This window comes from Acanthopagrus latus, chromosome 9, assembly GCF_904848185.1.
Source record: "Acanthopagrus latus isolate v.2019 chromosome 9, fAcaLat1.1, whole genome shotgun sequence".
Taxonomy (NCBI): domain Eukaryota; kingdom Metazoa; phylum Chordata; class Actinopteri; order Spariformes; family Sparidae; genus Acanthopagrus; species Acanthopagrus latus.
The window spans coordinates 24,243,722-24,265,077 of record NC_051047.1 but is presented as its reverse complement, the minus strand read 5'-3'; the positions used below and the strand labels follow the sequence as shown (position 1 = coordinate 24,265,077).

The following is a 21,356-nucleotide window of genomic DNA, read 5'->3' as shown; positions in this document are numbered from 1 at the left end:
GCTGGAATTTCATTAGATAAAAGCTGGATCTAAGTTAATCGCTGAAAATGACTGTGAAATGAAGTAGGGGGCTAACTGTCCTCTGAGGAAATATCTAAAGTAATGTTCTGCAGGTCAAAAGGGTAAAATCAATGAGTTTTTGATTTTGCATGAAGGTTTACAAAAGGGCATTTCACTAAAAGCTTTAAGAGGCTTTCATAAAAGGTCATTTTGATAAGATGGCCTTTTGGACAACTGGCCTTTTGTGTTTCTATGAGCAGAGAACGTAGAACAGAGAACGTTGTCACGGGTGATTTGATGTCTTTTATAAGGATTTGATCTATTTTCATGGTATTTTATTATGTACCGTATGTGGTGAGTCCTCATGCTTCCTTTGTGCACATGTGTATTAGCGTGATCACAGTGCTCTTACACAATTGTGAAATCATGTGGGTAATGACCTGCATAATTAAAGGGGGCTTGTGATGAGAATGATCACATGCTGCAGCCGTAGTGCATCATCATCCTCTTGACTAAATTATAAACCAGTGGCACAGCTTCTGTCTGTCTCACTCAAGAGTCCACTGAGGCAGGTGAAGGAGCCTTGTGTACAGATGTCTGATGGTATTGGTGCGGGCATCGTGCCAGTCACATTCTTATAGTCTGAGTAGCTGGTGCTCCTTTATCACTCCTGCCAGATTTGGGATTCAGCCACGGTCTGCTGGTTGCACGGGACAGGGCTGCTCCACCACACAGGCAGGCTCCCCAGTGAGATGATCTCTATTCACCCCAGAGTCTCAAGTTTGAGCACACTAATGGAGGAACTAATGAAGCAATGGGAAGGAGGGGGGATTAGTCCTTGATATAAATAGCTGAAGGTCTGCGGAGAGATACTCAGTATTCCTCCAAGGTGGCTGTTTCACACCTGGTGTCTGTGGCTGTGTTGCCTCCAAATAATTTGTGTGTCAGGAGCACTTGCTTAAGTTTCCTGAGGCTGGGACTACACTGCTTGGAAACAAATGTTCACTCAACCAACAGAATGACAGTGTTTTTCTGGTTATGAAAATAATCATTTCTGCTAATAAAAATTGCTTGAAGTCCAATCCCCAATTCCCCTGGAGAGCAGACGATGGGCAGAAAAAAAGACGAACGGAGAAATTTAAAAAAGACCAATTTAGCTCAAGCAAATTAAAGGGACCCTGTGGAGGTTTTAGACCACATGTAGCACAGTGGGCAATGTTATGATGAATGGGTCCCAGTTTAGTTTGTATCTTGGGACTCACATGCATGGGGATACAGGCAGCATGATTCACATTCATGCCGAAGGTTTCCTGCTATTTCGATGATCAATGGTGATGGTAAATGCACCATGAAGCATAGTAATATGCTAGCAAACGTCAAAATATAGAACACTGCAGGCTAGCACATATACATGTAACAATGAAGGTTTAGGAATATCTAAAAAGTAATTTTAGTGAGGAAGAAAATACATGTTGCCTTACGGATACACCAAATGATTTTTTGCAAAAAACTAAACTCTGCAAAGTACCTTTTTATACTATTTCAGTAATTACTGTGGATTGTCTGAACCTTAAAAAAAATAATCATGACACGCAAAAATGGTGTTACAACAAATGTTGTAGAACGGCATTTAGTAGAGCGCACACCTCCACCAAGGCCTGACAGGCCCCTTTTGTACTCACTCATAGATATCAGCCACAGAAACAAGCATGATTTTATAATAGTTACGCTAGCTAGCTAACATTAAAGCAGTACGGTATGCTTAGTGCAAACTTATACCAACACCATTGGCGTTATGATATTGTTAGCAACCTTTTTATCAGCTGGAAACAACTGTCAGAATTCTTACACAGAGATAAACAAAACAATCACTTTGGACCTGATTAAAACTTTTAATTCACAATCATAATGGTTTTTGAGGGAAACAGACACTATTATTCTCCACCTTTCTCCAAGCTCTATAAACGTACTCTTAAAAAAAAAAGATTAATTTAGTTAAAAATGATATTAATATGACCTTTAAATAGCCGTGGTCGATTAAATCTGCTGGATGTGGTGTATCTGCATCATTCTATCCTAAAATTCATTTCTGCTCAACACTGCTCAATACTAAAGTGCTTTCCAAATGTCACATTAATAAAATAATAGAAAGCAGATGACTCACTGTAATATAGACACTCTTGCCGGTACCAGTGGGACCGATGAATATAGCGGGCTTCTGGTGGGTGACGAGGAGCTCCATCAGTGCCATGTAGCGCACTGTGTTCTCAGTGGGCACGATGATCTCATTGAACTGCATGTCCTTGTATATGGGGGGAGCAGTCTTTAGCTCATCTGTCCAGAGCTCCCACCTGCCTGGGCCCTGCAGAGGGATAAAAAAAGGACTAGGAGTTGCATTTAAGATATGAAAATTAATTGTGCTTCTACTCAAACAAAACATATCAAGTGGACACATAATATCTAGTTTTTGGCTGTAGATGTTAAAGTATGACAAAACGGAGCACCCACATGGATTTGCCTACACTGTGAGAGACAGACCATTCAGGTATTTGTACATAAAAGGTCTCTAATCTTATATGACCTTTTCCCTCAATAGCCTACAAAATATCAACATGATGTATATTTGGTATATGGCTTTGAAGCTAGATGTGGCATCGACCATCCCTCAGCCGTTGATACTAAAGAGAAATCCATAATAGTCTTGTATAGCCAGACTTCTTTGTTAAATCCATACTAACTCCTTCCCTCTAATGAAGTTGTAAAATAAGAGATTATCTTGACCAAACCCATTTTATATTCAATATAGCCTGGATAATTTCTAATAAATGCAATGCATACATGTCACACAGTTTAGATCAATTCCAGGTTATTTTCTCTCTAAAACCTTTGGGGGTTTGAAAACGTTACAGTGGACTTTCAACACATTTCCAAAACACATTTACAAAATATCTCAAATCTCCTTAGATGGGGGAACAGGTATGTAACACTGATATGAAACTGAATTTTCCATCACATAATTAAAACAAAATACGAGTTAACTGGCAAATAATTAGGTGCAGGTGGTGCTGTGTGACTGAGACTGAAGCGAGACACAATAAAGGTCACACAAAGATAAATAATGAGCATGCCTCTTTTGCTCTCTGTGGAAAAAGAAAAATGAAATAACAGTATGTAACTCTGTCAAGACCATAAATGGTTTTGTCATTTATTGGGGTCAAAAAATACTGTATAGCATGGCATAATCATTCGTATTCTTTTTTATGACAGGGATATATTTGGTTTTCGTGCCAATTTACACTGACCTCTGACCACCAACATCTAATCAGTTCATCTTTCCAACCACATTTGAAGAATTTCCCTAAAGGCTTTCTTGAGATATTGCGTTCACAAGAATGAGACGGATGGACGGATGTATGGATTGACAGCTCGAATTACATTACACCTTCGGCCACAGATATCGCCGCCGTGGAGGTATAAAAATGCAGCGCAGTTCTTTCCACTTAACAATTATCAGAAGCAGCCGTACCTCTTTAATGAAGCGATATTGGTACACTGTTCCATCAGTGGGCAGTGGCACTGTGAGCTGTTTAGCTGGAGCCTCTACAGTGGCCAGGATGCCATGGCAGGCTCGGGTTTCTTCACTTAGAGAGCTATTCAGTAGCTCCCTAACCACAGCATCAAACTTGTTTCGGCCGATATCATCACAGCTGGAACCTACAGACCACACCAGGCAGAACACAAAGATGCCCTGCGTAAAAGAAAAAAAAAATAAGGACAGCCTTTATTGCTTTTGTGGGTCAAATTGTTAGTTGGATGAAGGCATTAATGCTTCACACTGGCTGCTTAAGTAGAATATTATAACTGGATAAACATGGACCTTGTAACACATGATACAATTAATGTTTTAGGTGTTTTTTTTTTAAAGGTAACATAAAATCACCTACTTTACAGCTGCATTTTTTTGTACATTCTGTTATTCATTATATTTTACAATCTGTTCCTACAATATAGACATTTATGTTCAGTAAAGTGTTTCTAGATTATTGCTGAGTATCCAGTTATCAGGTTACTAAATAGATACTCTCATAAAAGTATCTTAATAGAGATAGTTTGTCAACATTCTCATTGCACAGACAAGATTAAAATCATTGAACTGATTCAAATGTACAGTACACATGTTATTCTATGAGGCAAACACCAGAATCCACGGAGCACAGATGTCTTTGTTGGGAAAAACAACAGGAATCCTGTAGGCATTGAAAATTCCAATGGCCTCATGAGCTATCATCAGCTTAGCAGCCTCATGATAGCGCCTGCTGTTTAAAGGCTGATTAATTCAACACTTTGATAATGAATGGCTGAGAAACATGGGAGAAAGAGGTTGAAAGGCATTCATCAGTGCAGTGTGCCACAGGGGGATAATAGCAGTGCTTTCAAAAGACAGGATTCAGGACCAAAAAAAATCGATTGGAACTCATGCAGGGGGGCAGAAAAAGCACTCATCTGCTAAAACTTTTCCACGCTTTGTGGGCCTGTTCGGAGGCAGACTTGTTCGATACAGTATGTAAAAGAGAGAAAGGGGCAGGCTTTTTGGGGGCTGCTATATCTGGGTTTACTGTTTGGTTAAACAAAGAGTTTGGCTGTGCATTGGATAGATTCTATTGTTTTCAGTTCACAACTTGAGCTGTGAACTCATGTATTTCATGAGGGAATACAGAACTAACAGCAGAATGTCTTACGCTGAACATCACTCAATCAAGCTACAGATGTAAAATGATCCCTCTTAAATATTAACACTATACCAGGAAGGCCCATAACTTTGATAACAGAGAGGCATAAGGAGGCTGTTTTTTACTTCCTGTCTCAAAAACTAATGAGGGAGATTTACTGTCATGTACAAAAGGATGAAACTATAGAATACCTTACCATCAGACATTAAAAGTTAACAAGTAAAACTGTTTTTAAAAAGTTTGGATGAAATATCTAATGCAACAGAACACCAGCTGCCCTTTAAACAGGGTGGGTTTTACTAATTACTGAATATATGATCATTAGTGAGAGACATTTCTGGTCATGTTTTATGTTTATTTCATTTCATTACCTTTGCTTTACAAACTGTATCAAATATGTCACTGACTATAGAGACAATGTGGGTACTGTGTTATTGTTTTTGTCATTAGAAGTTTTATTGTTTTATTATTGTTTTTTGTTTGTTTCTTTGTGTCTTGGATTTTTAGTTGTTTTATATTACCATGTAATTTGCACTTGTGTGGATCCCAGGAAGAAAAGCCTCTACCATATTAGTGGCTAATGGGGATCCATCCAAATAGACAAATAAATAAGTTGGAACTGTTGTTATTCAATTGCACTTTACAGCTACAGATTACTTGTACCACACAATTTGATCATGTCATACATGTGTTACAACATTTGCTCTAACTAGGCTGTGATAAAGGCATTTGCAGAATTTGGGAACTGATGAGAAGGAAAAACAGAACGTAGAAAGTTTGCCTGTTTTCACTACCATACTAGGTCAAAACAGGGGAGACTGGTCCGTCAATATGTTGTCAAATTTGGTCAGTGTCCTCTGTAGTTTTGCAGTGTATCTGGCACCAGTGGCTCTTGTCTCTTTTCTCTTGCTATCCAGTCAAGTAAACCGGTCATTTTACCCATTTAGAGCAGTTTCTCACTTATGTAAGCCTTTTTTGTCTCCACCACGGTTTTCTGCACTCACAAGCAAAACCACAGGCTTACAACATCAGTGGGGAAAACAAAACTTGACATTGCAATTCTTTTAAACCAGAAATATTCTCGATTTGTATTCTGAGCATATAACAACACTGTTTAGAGTTCTTACTACTTATTTCCTCTCATACACGCACAGAATAAATGGTCAGCTAGAGTCTTTACTGTGTGTTCAAGTGCAACTTTTTGACAGAAGATGAAATGGTAACAAATTGGTGATTTCTATCATCTCTATCATTCTATCATTTCTATTAGTGTTTCTAAGCTATTGTGGTTCAACTGTTGTACGTTTGCTTTGTTGTTGCATTATGCAAGTAGATGTTTGATACTCAGACCTCAGAAACAGAGGCTTGGTTATGTTATGTGTGTATATTGTACCTGGCAGGATGCTTCCAGAACACTGGGCTTAATAAACCTTAATTAACACATTAATGCTGTCTAATAACCCATAATGGGCATTTATGTTGCTGTAACCACCTGTGGTTTAACATATTCAATGAATAACTTATCATTGTTAATTAAACAATAATAATTATTCGTAGCACGAGCAATAGTAGCAGTGGGTGTGTTCACAAACCTCCAACCAGGAGCAAATATCGTTTTCGTTCATGCTCTTCATCTTTGCTTCATCATGAAACTCATCCATCATACAGTCCATCAGATTCATCAGGGACTTGACTAGATTGGTGTCAGAGGTCGGCGACAGCTCCTGAGAGCAGTGGAAGAGAAATAAAAACACATCAAAACTCGAGGAGAAGTGATGTCTGAGTACAGTGCTGCACTCAGAACTCATTAGAAGGTTCGCACAGTTGACTAAACTTGTCAATCAAGAGACAGTGCTGCAAGAAAAAGAGAAGCTAAACTAAAATGGAACTATTTAAAAGTCAACTTTTCTGCTAAAACATGCAGGAAGAAACACACAGACATAATATCAATAACCAAAGAAACATCCTCATACTGTAGAGACACAGTGAAAAATTCCCTTATTCAAGGAAAGACAATTATTCTATTTGCCAACCAACTCCATCAGGGAAGTACACTGTATTAACTGAGGATGGTTTAGCACCTTGGTGGCCTTTCGAATGAGCTGTAAGCAGGCAGGCACTATGCGATCAAAAAGGGCAGTGATGAGGTCTCTGTGCACTTCGTTGACTGTAGTGGGCAGGGTATTGAGCCAGGACAGTAAGAAGGGCCTCCAACCAAGCATATGAGGCTCCATGTAGATCATACCACAGCGAGACACCTGCCATAAACACACATCACATCTTAAAACACACATCTGAACCAGTGGTACTCAAAGAACAACCAATTTATAAGGATACTATGCCCAGTGCAGTGTGATGATCTCTATTAATGATTATTAAGATATCATCACCATTATCAATAAGACAAATTAGAATTGTGGTGGTTTGGAGCCTTAATTTTATCTTTATATTTATGGACTTCATCCAAATAGTTCATATCATATCCTTTAAACTAGTGCATACTGTATACAAGTTTCCTGCATATGTGATACCATATTTAATGGCAATCCGATAGCTAGATTACTACCTTTTACTATAGAGAAGCTTTTAAATTAGATCCCATAGCTTCGAAACCCACCCAAGCAATAGCTTCAGTGGCGGTAAAGTTAGAAGAAAAGAGGAAAGATAAGCTGAGTACGGTGAAGACATAATGTATGAGCAGTAGCTAAGAGGCATGCAGATATGAAATAGTGAAAGAAAAGAGTGTGTCTTTAAAAGAGTATATAAAGGGTAGGGTTAGTAACTTTCATAGACAAAAAAAAGACAGTGAGAAAGGAAAAATGAAGGAAAGGAAGAGAAGGAGAGATTAACAGTGCACAAAAGGGACCCTGCACAAAGTAGGGGGAGTTCGCTGTGATCACAAAAAATGTTGATGCCTCTGCATTCAGTATGTTGAAAGGAACAGCTGGCAGGCTACAGAGAATAAAAAATTGAAGTCTGCTTAATAAACACATAGAGCCAGGGAGATGCAAAGGTATTCTCTCAAGGCATCTATGTATTGAAATCGAGCGCTTTTGTTACTGCCTCACAACAAAGGACCATAAGGAGAGGTACAATTTTTTTTTCAATGTTTTTTTTTTTTTTAACGTATTCTCTAGATCTATACAAGGAATCGCAATTTATTTCAAAGCCTGTGATGTTTTTGTTTGCAAGTTTTAAAGTTTTATGACTGACTGCATTTATAATTTGTTGGTTATCTCCTTGAGCAAAAACACGACCTGCAAAACATTTCACATGGCCTCAGTGGGGAATGCAATCAGAGAAAAAGGGAAAAAGTAGTTATGTGATTTCACTCTGGTAGGACATGAAGTCCTGGAACGGTTAAATGCACGAAGATATTTTGAGGTCAATCAAAAATATACTAATAGACTCTTGAACAGAGTACTTCCTTGTGTTTGTCTGTGATTAATAGCATTCATTATAGCCATTTAGACACACACTTTAGACACATTAATAAAAATCAAAGACTAAATATGATCTCAAAAGGCAGACCCAAGGAAATAAAACCCACAAAGGTTTTGTACAGTTGTTCCGTTTTTTGACAAATTCTACTCTATTCAGGTAGATAACAGACAGTGAAAGCAGACAGCACCAGGGCATGACCATTTAGAAAGAATACTCAAGAAAGCATGCAATAAAGACAGGCATGAAGGGCATTTGTGTGTCATTGGAAGGATGATGAGGTGATGTTGGTTAGAGAGCGATGGGCTATTCTTAAAAAAGAATGTGCTCAAAACCAGTTGCAGAAGATAAACTGCCATCTGTGTAGAGAGAAATGTACCATTCTAAATAACAATACATTTTCCAGCCTCTCCAACCCTAAATCAAAGTGAAGGTGTTTCTCACTGTGGCTGGCGATGCCACCTCCAGGTCCATGGGCTCAAAGATGAGGCTCATTTGTGGCGACATCTGAATGATCTCACCGCTCATCAGACACAGCTTCTTGTTGTCGTCAAGCACTGTGTTCATATTCTCAATCCACACTGCGTCCACTGGGCCGTCAAAGATGAGCCATTTTCTGTCGGGGCTCTGCGAGGAGAAAGAAATATGCTTGCTCACACGCTGAAGACACATTTTCAGCACACTTTATGGCACAATTACATCTCAAGAAAGGTCAGAAACAGTCACCACATTGACCACATTGGTTACCTACTACATTCTTTATTCTACCTAACCAAAAGGGAAATACACATTCCCTATCAAACAAATATAGCTATAAGTGTAAAACTGTGTAATAATTGATGACGAGGCAGCTTGACAGATGGAAGGTGGAATGTATGGATGTAAGGAGGCAGAAAAACAGTCTGACAGATAAACACTTTTAAACTCTGAGGAGAAGGATTTTTACTTCAAGGAAAAGACAAACTAAAATATGCTAAATATCTTAAGTATTCAAGGAGCTTTAAAGTTTAGAAGGGGGGCTTAAAAGTGCACAAAAAGAACTGACATTATACCACTTGGTTTATGAAGACAGTGCCAGTATCCTTTAATCGTATGCACATACTGTTTCCATTACCTTCCCTCTGACAGAAATCTGTGTGCTTACTTTCAAGGTCACGAAACATCTCCTGTGCATTATAATGCTAGTGAAGAATCTTTGCTAAATGAATGAAATTAACACCTACACTGTCATAATGGGGGATGACAACAAGAGTCTATTCCCCAGTTAAATGGACTGGCAAGGGCTGTGCTTTAAATTGATTTGTTGAAATATAAACAAATGGAGATGCCTGAGCTGGGGCCATCTGGTACTTGAGAGGAAAGTGAGTACGCCGTAATGTAATGATCTGACAGAGAGCGTTGGCACTGAAAAAAAAAAAAAAAAAAGCACGAAAATTGCACTGTGTATATGCAGTGAGTTTAATACACTACACTGCTGCTGACTCCAGATTAGCACACAAAGAATTAGTTTAGTAAAATGCGATGCAGGAAAAAAAAGATGCAAAACAAAGAGAGACTTCTACCCAGAGGAGGAAAATGAGTTTTTTGAAACTGAATTAAGACCAGCCTTGTTCTTGTTTTCTATTTTCATTGCATCAGTATGTACTGCCTCGGCTGTCATAATCACTCCTCACACTCCTTATTCATTGACAAAAAAACAATTTGTACAATGACAACTTTATATACCAACACAGTTTTTAAAATGACAAGTTCATTTGGAAACAATTTGAGAATACGGCAAACAAATGATTTTCCGTTATGATGTGCACCCACTGCCATCAGTAAATCACTGTCCGTGTGTGTGAGTGTGTGTGTATGAATGAAAGAGAGTTATTAAAGATCTAAATTTAACAAGACAGCAGAATGTTTCTTTTGTTTACCCTGTCACTGCAGCCTTTCTTTCCACCAGCTTGAAATTAATTGGAATGTCATGCCTATTGTACAACAATCCATCCTAAACTCGTAAACTGAGACTGAGGAGACAATAATGAATCTAAGTCTCATCTTCTGGCTGCACAGCTCCCTATAACATGAAACATTTGAGCATGTTGAATCTCTGGGCACATCCTAGTGCGTCTCAAGTATAACTTGCTTGAAGGTTTGAAGCCATAGGAGGAAGTGCAGCAGCAGTTTTCTCAATTACTTGTTATGGAGGTAGCACATGGCTTCAAGGAACAGAATAATTCTACTGTCATCTCAGTGCTGCTTTACAAGTACTGTAGGTAGCTTGAATGTCTATTTTGAGCAGCAGCACAAAGTAGCTGAGACAGAGATATTTTTTGCCTTATCTAGTGGCACAACGTTGCTTCAAATGCCTGTTTCCATAGAGACAGGATTGGTTTTAAAGCCTGTGATCTATGCTGATATTACGTATCACTTACTGTCATTACGTTGATATACCATTATTTGACGGATAATGGTAATTTTCATAGAAGTGGATCAAATTTGAATAGGACACATGACTTGATAAGGTCAGGATAGCTAACAACTGATACCTCTGTACAACAATTCCAGTCACATAGTAACAAGTTAACTGAGCATCCAGCACTAAGTGGATTTGAACTGAAACACACTGAAACATGATGATACTTATTCTAGATCCTCCGACCATTTCACCTCTTCTCTAGGGTAAACAAATGCTACAATTCCAGTTACAATAAACTTTAATTGTAGCTTCAATGTCCGTAATATAGAGGCCATTTATACCCAAATCATTTTCTTCTGAAACTGTTCAGTGTGCTCATTTTTCACAGCATCATTCAAATATGGGAACAAAAACACATCGACATCATTCCGATACAGAAAAAGGGATAGAAACAGTCACTGCAATGTCATCCTAACAATGGTGGTAAATTCAGCTAATGCCTTTGGTAATCAGAATAAGAAAACTCTTATGTTAATGGGGCTAAGATTAAGTTTTTGTTAAGTAAACAAAATGCAGATGACTGAGGATCAGAAGTGTAAACAGCAGAACATCATACAGAAGTTTAAAGATCTAATGTCAGAAGCTCAGTATGACATATATTTAAAATGCTGGAAGCTTACATCAAAAAGAAACCCGTCTGACTGTCGTCCAGCTGATGCTGAACAGCATGATAGACATCGCACTGCATGTTCCTCTGAGAAACATCTTTATAAAATGTTAATATTACTCTAAAGCTTCTTCTAAAGCTAAACTTCCTTCACCAAAACAAAGTCCCGACTGTTCTGACATGTGGAAAAAGTGCATCAGTCAATACTGTTGTGGGGGGAGCCATTTGCTGTGCACAACAGTTTCAGGAGAAGGTTGTGTGTTTAATAATCCAAGACGATGAGATTTGTGGATACAAAAAATGTTTAAAATGCAAGTATTATGAAGCATAGTATTGGTTGGCAAATTTGTGAAAAGTGACTACAAACAGTACAGTATCTGCCTGTGTTTTACATCTCAGAAGGGCTGTGTGTGTATATGTGTCTGCCTGTATAATCACAGAGAGGAATCCTCATCACAGACTCAATCCATGACCTTGAAAAATTGCTCAGAGGATCCCAAAAGTAAGTCACCTTCCTAGCTCGGCTCCTCAGCCATGTCCTCATTCACCAGGAGGTGTGGTATCTCCATGAGGATAAATGATGTGGATTACCCACCTTCCATCATGACTGAGGGAGCCTCTCTGATAAACACCTAGAAGGTTTTCAGATTTAAGTTCCACCATAACAAACCCAGAGGACTGTTAACATTTGTTGTATATCAATTCAACACAAAGCACTGTCTAATTCTGACTGACTGACAGGACACAATTCAAACGTAGTTCCAGTGAACCACACTTCTAAACTGTCTGTAAGGCATGTTAAATTACACAAAACAAACAAAAAAAAAAACAGTATTTTTGCTTTGTGTTTGTTTACTACGTAAGTAATTTTCAATAGAAAGACATTCATTAAATGTGTCTGTGAGTATCAAGAATATGAGACAAAATATAAAAACTAGAGCTTGTTTTGATACATAACATAACACATAACATGGCTCTGAAGATTTTGCTTTGGTGACATTCAATACAGATGCTTCAATAAAACCTAAAGACGATTTCAAAGTACGCCATGCGGTCTGGTCTTGGTTTTTGTATTTCTGAATGAGACACCATTTTCTTTTCTTCCATTGGAGATGATTAATCAACTTTACACAGTCTCCCCCACAGGATTTGCATAAAAAAACACTGGTCCACATGAATATACACAGTATTAAGCAGATCAAAAGCAGTGGGAGCCAACATGTGATGTTAGGGCTCCCATAGTTCCTATGCTCAGTTGGCTCCATACAGGAGTTTGTGCAGCGTGACATATTTCATAAATATGTAAATCTTACCACATATATCAACATGGATGAATAATGTGCAATTATGTTGGACTTCAGGTGCTTTGTTTCACAAAGAAGAACAGATGGTGTGTGACTAACCCTGCACATCTGTATCGTTCAATCAACTTGGTCCTCACAAGTTATACAAGAGTGTGTTATTTTCCTTGTGTTGATCCTCAAAAAGTTTAAACCAATACAGTCTACTCTGAGCAGTCATCGTACCTGAGAAGCAGCAAAGGATCTGTAGCTAACCGCGAGAATGCCGTCAGACCACTCGTGAGAGACGGGGTCAAACTGCCCATACAGCTGGCCCATAGTGATGGATTTAGGATTGATTACTGTGATCTGCACCTGGTTCTCATCCATCAAACCCTGGTGCGGAAACAGACATAAAGAAGACACATAGATATCATAAACTCAAGAATGGGATGCACAAAAAATAGATACACACATATAGTGTATAAATTAAAAAAAACTGCAGAAATGAGCATGACGGGCCACTAATTTGACAAACTTGTCTTTGGCACGACTGAATCGCTTGAAGATTAGTGTCCATATGACAGGACTTCTGCTAATGGAGGAAAAGGAAGCAAAAACTGCAACAAACAGCTTTTCAGACAAGGTGTCACTTTGAGTTAAAAACAATGAGTATAGTGAGCTGCTGAAGAATAAAAAGAAAAAAAACAACAGAAAAGGAGAGGAAGGGGAGGGAGGGTTGGACATGATCAGTGGATGTGCAGCAACAAGAATGACGATGATAAATGTGGCATTCCCAGGCGTTCCATCAGCAGGCCTTCATCTGTCTCCTTGGTGGGATGCCTCTCAGCCCTCTCAGCCATGTAAATACAACAAGCCAGTTCTGCTCTTCACCGTGAGATCGATAACTACTAAACAAAGACTACAGCTCTGACAAATTGGATGGATGTGTTTACTTGGGACAAACATGTAACTCAGATAAGCCTTGGATATTGAGTGTAATGCATATTTTTACTTGACATGAAGGTTTCTATCATTTTTTAAAATTTTATTTTACTGACTAAGCAATTTCATGTCCCAAGGACTCAGGAGACCCCAACAAAATTTGTAATAAAATACAATTAAAAAATGCTTGGTTAACCACCTGAAAATGGCGATTCCTGACAAATTGACCAAGTTAATACCTGACAAGAGGATTATAAATAAGTTGGATCTCAAGGACAACTACGGGAACGCAACGAATAGAAACAAAGTAGTGTAGAACAGTTATTGATCAAGAATAAGTACCATGCAAGGAGACATGGAACAGAGTATGCTGACATACAGCTCAACATCCAATTTTTCTCCACTTTTATTGCAATTGATTTATTCACTATTCTTTCAAAATGTTGCCAAATACCACAGTTTGAATACCAAGATTTGATGTCTTAATTGTTATCGTCAACAGATGAAGAACACAGTGGTCATTTTCCTCTACAGCCCAGGGTATCATACCTTTTCACAGACGTCGTGAAGGGCTGCTGCCAGCACACGATAGGCACTGGTCTTGCCTCCAAAGGGCTCACCCACCAGCATGAAACCATGCCTCACAATCATCATCTCATAGATCTGCAAGATTTTCTCAATAAAGAAATCGGTGACTTGCAGGTTCATACGCTGGCAGTTTTCCTCGATGGCCTCCAGCAGGACACGGTAGTCTCGTTTTGGGAGCTGGACCCCCGGGAAGAGGTCAGAGGTGATACCCTGAGATGGAAAGGTAGAGTAGATGGGGGATAGTAAAGGAGAAGATTGAGCTGAATGAGTAAACACAAATACTTTAACACAGTTTTAAACACAACCTTATTCCCATGCATACACAGTTTCACCTTGATCACACACATTTTCAGAAACTGGCACACACACACACACACACACACACACACACAATCCAGTGAACCTTTGTGACTTAAACAGACTTAAATTGTCCTTGAGTGTCATGGTTCCAAATGAACTGACTGGAATTAACATGGGCAGACATCACTTGATGTGTATCGCTCCATTAATCAAGACAGGAGGAGCTCAACTCTGTCGCACCTCAAACAGCTTCAGATCATGGTCCAGGAACTTGGGTAGATTGACGTCGATAATAGATCTCAGCAACAGGGTGTCTTCATTCTCCTCTGGAAAAGCAAGCTGTGGTTCAACACACCCAAAGAGGAGAAAATGATGAGAAGATGAGAAAATACAAGTAAAAAATCCCCATAACAGAAATGTAATAAGAAGTGGTTGAATTGCAGACCTAAATGAAGACAAATGTCACTGTAAAATCACTGCAAAGAGGTAGTCAGTGTCTTAATGACACCCCTGTACTCTGAGAGTGGGCTTTAAAATTAAAAAAGGAAACAGGCTTAGTGTCTGTGCTCAGTCAATATCAAACACACTGAAAGATATAATATGTAAAGTATATATCAGGTCAAGTGTTTCAGTAAATCAACCAAAAATTCCATCCTATCATATTATAATGAATCAGTATTGAGATACCTTGAGGTTTCCAGCTGCAGTCAACACAGACTTGACAGCTCTCATCCCATAGTCATAGTGATGCTGCGAGGAAAGCTGCTCAGAACAGAGTCGATAAGTGGCTACAATTTTCACAGACAGGGGCCGCGCAGTCACAAATCCGCACGAGTAGAGCACAATCTCCGCGATCATTGCATAGTCCGGAACCATCATAGCCACAGTCCTGAACAGAGCCTGGTGAAGGAGACAGTTTTTAGTTCCAAAACATTTTACATTTTTACGTCGAAAACCACAGCTTACATCAGTAAAATTTGAAGACTATGTTTTGAGCTCAATGCTGTGATTTAAACTCCTCACAGTCATGTGAATGTGACTCATTGTTTGGACATTTAGATAGAAATGAATGGCTGAGAAACTGAGTCTACCTTGAGGTTGTCTGGTAGCTCAGAGCGACCAGCGTACCCGGGATTCATAGTAATGAACACAGCACAGGAGGGGTCCAGTTTTAGCTCTGTCCCTTCAAACATCAGCATCTCAGCGTGGGCAGCAATCCCTGGACACACAGAGGCAGTTAGATACAGTGTTTTTTTTAACTTGTACTTTGGTCACTTTTTTGTAATGAGCACACTCAGGGGATTATATCCATAGATACTATGTAGATACACAAGTGTACACCATTTCAATAGATGACAAATCCAGACGATAGACTTGGCTTTTAAATTTGTCACAAACTGCTGCTTAGGTCAGATAAGCAGTTTCAAGTCCATTTAATTTTGCCCCAAATCCAAAATTTGCTTGAGATGGCTTTGTAACCTTTACATCACACTTCACACAACACATTTTTGATTCAAGTTAAGTAACAGAAACCTATTAGTATTTTCCAGCTTTAGTTTTGAGCAAAGAAACATCTGTATTCCCTTTGGCTCTTGCATCTTATGGTGCAAGTCATTCAACGCCTGTAGCACAGGACACACTGTTGTGCTGCGTTGAACAAAGCTATGCTTGAAGTTCGGCTGGCCAGCCTTCACAAACTGCCTCGGCTCTGTGTTGCATCTCTTTGTAGTCATAAACCTGCTTCTTTTCTTTTCTTTTTTTTTTTTACTAGTGAGAATATGCCAAAATTGTTTCCGGTATACTGAATGCTTATGCAAAGATCAAAGGAGAAAAAAAAGCAGAGAAGTCAAAAATGATATATAAAAAAATAACAGCACAAACCTCGCTGTATAGTGAGAATCTGTTGAGCCACCACAGACAGCACCTCCAAGTCAATGCGATTAAACTCATCAAAGCAGGCCCAAGCTCCACACGACAAAAGGCCCTGGTAACACGCACACAGACACACATGAACACAACTGTTTGAGTGGCAAGTGGGAGGACATTTCAGTAAGGTGTAGGCAATTTCAGTGTTAACAAAAACATTTTTTGACACAAAATAGGTGTGGCATATATTACATATACTACATTTATTGCGTATATAGTGTATTTGATGCATAATGGTCGGCAAACACACTTTTACTATGGTATTACCATGTATTATTAAGTATACATTGTTGTGTTTTGTATACAGTGACATTAAAGCATGGGACTCCTTGATGTGTTGATAGTGAGACTACTGGTATATTCTATAGTAGAAGTATCTGTTCTGGCACACTTCCATCTGAAGAGTGAATATCTGCTTAGTAAACTATTTCTTCTACATGCTTGGTTTCTCTACTGTGTAGGAAACAGTGTGTATCGGCTTTTGCTGATGTGTTCAGTCACAGCTGTGTGTGAGAGATAAAGTTTGCAGAGCAAGCAGTGAGAAAATTCTAGTAATTCTGACTCATAGTGAAAGAGTTTTACCCACTTTAAAGAACTTGCCCAGAGCGATGTAGTCCAGTCCATCAGAGCAGTTGAAGACTACACACTGCTTGGCCACAGCTTTGGCCAAGTCTTTGGTTGTCTCAGTTTTTCCCGTGCCAGCTGGGCCCTCAGGGGCCCCTCCCAAATGTAGGTGGAGGGCACCAAACAAAGTGCTGAAAAAGGAGGAATGGACAAGAGAAGGCTAATGAATACCTTATGTCCTGTCAGTGTTTTATGTGTCTCCTCACTGTGCTATGTACATATATTTCTATCTATCAAAATAGACATCTGTCCACTCTAGCTTGCTGTCAAAAAACTTTATGAGATGTTGAAGTGACTGCAAGCTTCACTGCAGGGAAGCAATATTGTGGAATCTGGTTGAGCTTTTGAGTGATAAAAATCACTGGAACCTTATATTTTCGTATACTGCAATGAGGGTGGATTTTAAACTGCAATACAGGGACAGTTATTAATTAGCGAAGTGAAGCAGTGATTGTTTTGAAGTAGCTACAAGCATCCTGAAAAATACATTTGTTGAGTGGTCTTGTATAGTATCTTTACCGGTAGCAGCGGTCAGTGAGTGGGGTAATGACCAGACGTGGAGTGTTGCCCAGGTATTCATAACCATAAGGTAAACCAGCATTGATCATCTTGGTCTGGAGGTGGTTTTCCTGCACAAGTGTGATGCAGAGTTCAGAAGTCAATCAGACAGTTGAAATGAATCCCCAAACAACCCATTCCTCTATTACATACCACCCAGTAGTAGCGCAGTTGACTAAGCCACTCAAAGTCATTCTCGTCACTGATCCCCTTTTGCACCAGTGTGGCGAGCACGTCCCTGGCATGGACGTCCAGCACAACAAGGGCTCCGAGGGTCACCCGGTTCTGCTTGGAGAGCTTGCCTCGTACGAGTGCCACAATGTCGTCAATCTGTTTGTTGTTCTGCTCCAGGTAGGCATCTAACGCCTGAGGGAGAGAAGCATGATTAAACAGAAGATAGAGCATGCTGGATTTTATCAAGACAGGGAATATGCTATCAAGACCCCATCTATGAAGGTCACACGTTTGATGCCTGCAAACAACTATTACGTCGATCACTGTCAAGCTGTCCAAGAGATGAACACCATACTTTTCCTTCTTTTATCAGAGCTATCGCTGACTGGGCATGATCTTCATCTTATGAGGGAAATGTAAAAACTTGTGTTTGGAGGCTATTTCAAAAATACAGTACATATAACCTGTGATTCAAAGAGGTTTGGAAACCACAACTGGTTATGGCAGCATAAAAAAGATGTGTCAGTTTATGAGATATTGGTGCAGTTCATTTGATGTGACAGATTGAAAACAGTTTGTAATCCTCATTCAGACCAGCGAGTCCCGTACCTACTCTGTGTTTAAAGCTGGACTGTTTTGAATTGGATAACAGCTTGTAGAAAGTGCCAACTGGAATCTGGAGTCTTTATTGTAAGTAGCACACTGATTGAAAGGTAATCTGTTTGTCATGGAGTTTATCCAAAAGTGATCAGACATTCTTGACCTCATCTTGACAACCTTTTAAATCTTTCAGGCAGTCTAACGCATTGTGTCTGACATGACATACTTCACATCATGCGTCGCCATGGTTACAGATTTGATACAGACAACATGGAACTTGAGAGCATACTGTTTGATGATGAGTTTCAGAAAAGCATGCTGGCTTGCTCGCTTGCTTTTCAACTTCTGAGTTTTCTGGGTTCTTCCAAGACACTCATTTATTTTTAAGGAAAACAGATCACTATGGCTTGTATGTCTGTGTACACTGTTCTGTACATCAGACACACAACTGGGGCTAAACTGAAGTGAGCTTATGTATGGCAACAAAATAATATGAAAATGGACCTTACCCAAACACGATTGAGAAAACACAATTTGCATGTCATCGTATACAATAAGTAGTTGATCACCTTCTGTCCCGAAATGATGGCTTCATGAATGTCCTTCGTCCAGTAGACCTGTGAGACGCAGAGCACCGTCTGGCCTGGCCAAGCACGCACCCAGTCATTCCTCAACTCTTTGGGGTATGCCTCAATTGCCTCCCCAATTACCTACAATGGACCCAGCAGCAACAGAGGATTTAACTCCCATGGTCCCACATGTATCACGGAATAGAATAATAAGCATAGGGGAAAGCCCTTGAATCTCAGAGTTCAGTTTTGGTGTCAAATGTTGAGTTGAGTGCGTCTAATCCTATTTGAACATGGGAGAATAAAGAAGCTTTAAAGATAACAATCATTAATAATCCACACATCACCTTATGCAGCGAGGCAATCATGCCATTCTCAAGTTCCAGAAGCCATTTCTCCACCTGACCCCTGGCTTTGGAGGTGGAAATGATATCCAGCAGCTGCACCACCTCACCCTCACTGCTTTTCATGTGGGTGATGTCCAGCACGTCGGTGAATACTACATTAGCAATGCCTTCAAAGCACTTCTTCAGATGTGGCTGGACCCTGGAGGAGAGCAAGGGAAGAAAACTGAATCAGGTATTTGTGAACACTACAGTATATCTGATCCAACTGAATAACACTGAACTGGAAAGTGACAGTGTGGACATTTTGCTAATTTATTGTACTCAATTAAACCAATGCAGCTTAATTCACTGGTCCCATCCAAACTTTACTCACACTAAATGCACACAAGTATGTGACTGTGTACAAACAAATGTATCTGAGAGCACAGCAGAACTGTATATGAATGAATCCAGCGTAAACCATAACGGGTGACTACTGATGTTGCTGTTGCAATTTTTCTGATGAAGACTTGTATTCAATTGAAACTACTACAAAAATAAAATAAAACTGAATAGAAATAAAACAATAGTTTGAAAGATGCCACAATTACATTAAAATTCTACATATCTTCTACAGAGTTTTTATTGGGTATGTTACCCCTAGAGTGAGGGTAGTTTATTAGTCCAAATCTAAAATGAGTGTACATGCTGATTTTTGCAGATAATGATGTAAAAATTTGCATTTATGATATAAAAGAGTAATGATGCGCCCAGTTTGAATGCCTGTCCCCCTCCTGTGAAATTATGTTTTTGAAAATGAACAATGAAAACTCTTGGCAATGCACAAATAACATTAAAGACATGCTGACATTAAGCATGAGAAGAAGGACTTTGTCTCAAAGCTACAACTCATTTGAGTCCATACTACTTTGGTAAACTACTATTTACAAGGTCTCAAATTATTTTTATCAGTCTTACAGCTGCTTAAAGTCAGCCAGCTTGAGGAGGGAGGCAAGTGCAGAGCCACACCTTCTGGAGGAATAGACCCCTAGAGTTTTTACATCAGACTCTGCCTGAGCTGGAGCCGTTTACTGACGGGAGGAGAGCTCAGAGATTACTTTTGAAATTTCCGGATTAAAAAGCGGCTTTATCTTCACTCCTGCTGATAAACCTGACTGCAGCAGTGACCCACCTAGCTGACCTCCATTATTGTGTTCTTATGTTCTGTTATGGTGACGGCTGACTAAAGCAGGAGGGGAAATGTACTTTATAAGACAAACTGCATTTCCGAGAAGAGGAGAGAAGGAGAGACGGAGTTAGAAGTCTCTGGTGAGTGCTGAATTCACCTGAATTAAAACACACAGACAGACACATACACACCCTATGTCTGGGCCATTGCATGCTAGCTTATAGCCAATGTTCAGTTAGTAATCTGGCTGTTTGGGGCGAAGAATCACTTGCACAAGTAACTCGTACAAACACAAATGATCCTGCAGTCGAACTTGCTTTGCTGGTGTTGAGCACACAAACAACCACCATTGCTGATGAAAATCTTTCTGACAAATGTTCACAGACAAGGCCATGTTTTTAACTACCATGAGTAAACTTGTGGATTTTTCTGGGTTTGAACATTGTTGGAAACTTTTATAACTCAAGTATACAACTCAACAAAATACATTACAAAGGAATCTGACATTCTATATATTATAAAATTCGTATATATTATATATCTAAGGAGGATCTGTGATATATCCTATATAATATATCTTCTTAATAAAAATATCCTCTCCAACTGTCAGCCCCATGAAGTGGTCCTGAGTAATGTGACTGCAACTTAAGTGCAATGTCCTCCGAGGCCCTTCTTATTGTTACCAACCCTTCTTAAATGTCACACAGTAAACAGTCTTTCCTAGCTTCTATACGGGTTCACATCTCTATGTTTCTGTTGCTATACTCACTGTGCAAAAAACATTCAGGGAAAACAGGAAATAGGAACAAGTATTCTGATGTGAAAACATTACAACTTTTTTGTGCTTTGCCTCCTTTATATCCTGTAATAAAAGCAAGCCCTTTGTCAGTGTTGCGTAACATTCAGCAACCAGTGTATAAAAAAAAAAAAAATCAAACTAGCACTTTCCCGTCATTACACTGCCCTCCCCAGCCGACTGAAGAAATCCCGTCTTTACAGAGGAGCTCATGATTGTGTGCATCTGCACTGATGTGA

General features: G+C 39.4%; 1 protein-coding gene across 1 annotated transcript in view; it reads right to left on the bottom strand.

The window, feature by feature from the left end:
- The window catches only part of dnah7 (dynein, axonemal, heavy chain 7), a 74,017-nt gene that overhangs the window by 34,306 nt on the left and 18,355 nt on the right, over positions 1–21,356 (bottom strand). The window contains exons 21-36 of the mRNA XM_037108632.1: positions 19,154–19,352; positions 18,807–18,947; positions 17,617–17,829; positions 17,425–17,534; positions 16,868–17,036; positions 16,237–16,339; positions 15,447–15,574; positions 15,043–15,255; positions 14,596–14,694; positions 14,017–14,265; positions 12,769–12,918; positions 8,616–8,798; positions 6,812–6,988; positions 6,323–6,454; positions 3,527–3,748; positions 2,165–2,362 (exon numbers count right to left, since the gene is read on the bottom strand). Coding sequence (XP_036964527.1) covers positions 2,165–2,362; positions 3,527–3,748; positions 6,323–6,454; positions 6,812–6,988; positions 8,616–8,798; positions 12,769–12,918; positions 14,017–14,265; positions 14,596–14,694; positions 15,043–15,255; positions 15,447–15,574; positions 16,237–16,339; positions 16,868–17,036; positions 17,425–17,534; positions 17,617–17,829; positions 18,807–18,947; positions 19,154–19,352 — 2,686 coding nt within the window. The remainder of the gene's footprint in view (positions 1–2,164; positions 2,363–3,526; positions 3,749–6,322; positions 6,455–6,811; positions 6,989–8,615; positions 8,799–12,768; positions 12,919–14,016; positions 14,266–14,595; positions 14,695–15,042; positions 15,256–15,446; positions 15,575–16,236; positions 16,340–16,867; positions 17,037–17,424; positions 17,535–17,616; positions 17,830–18,806; positions 18,948–19,153; positions 19,353–21,356) is intronic.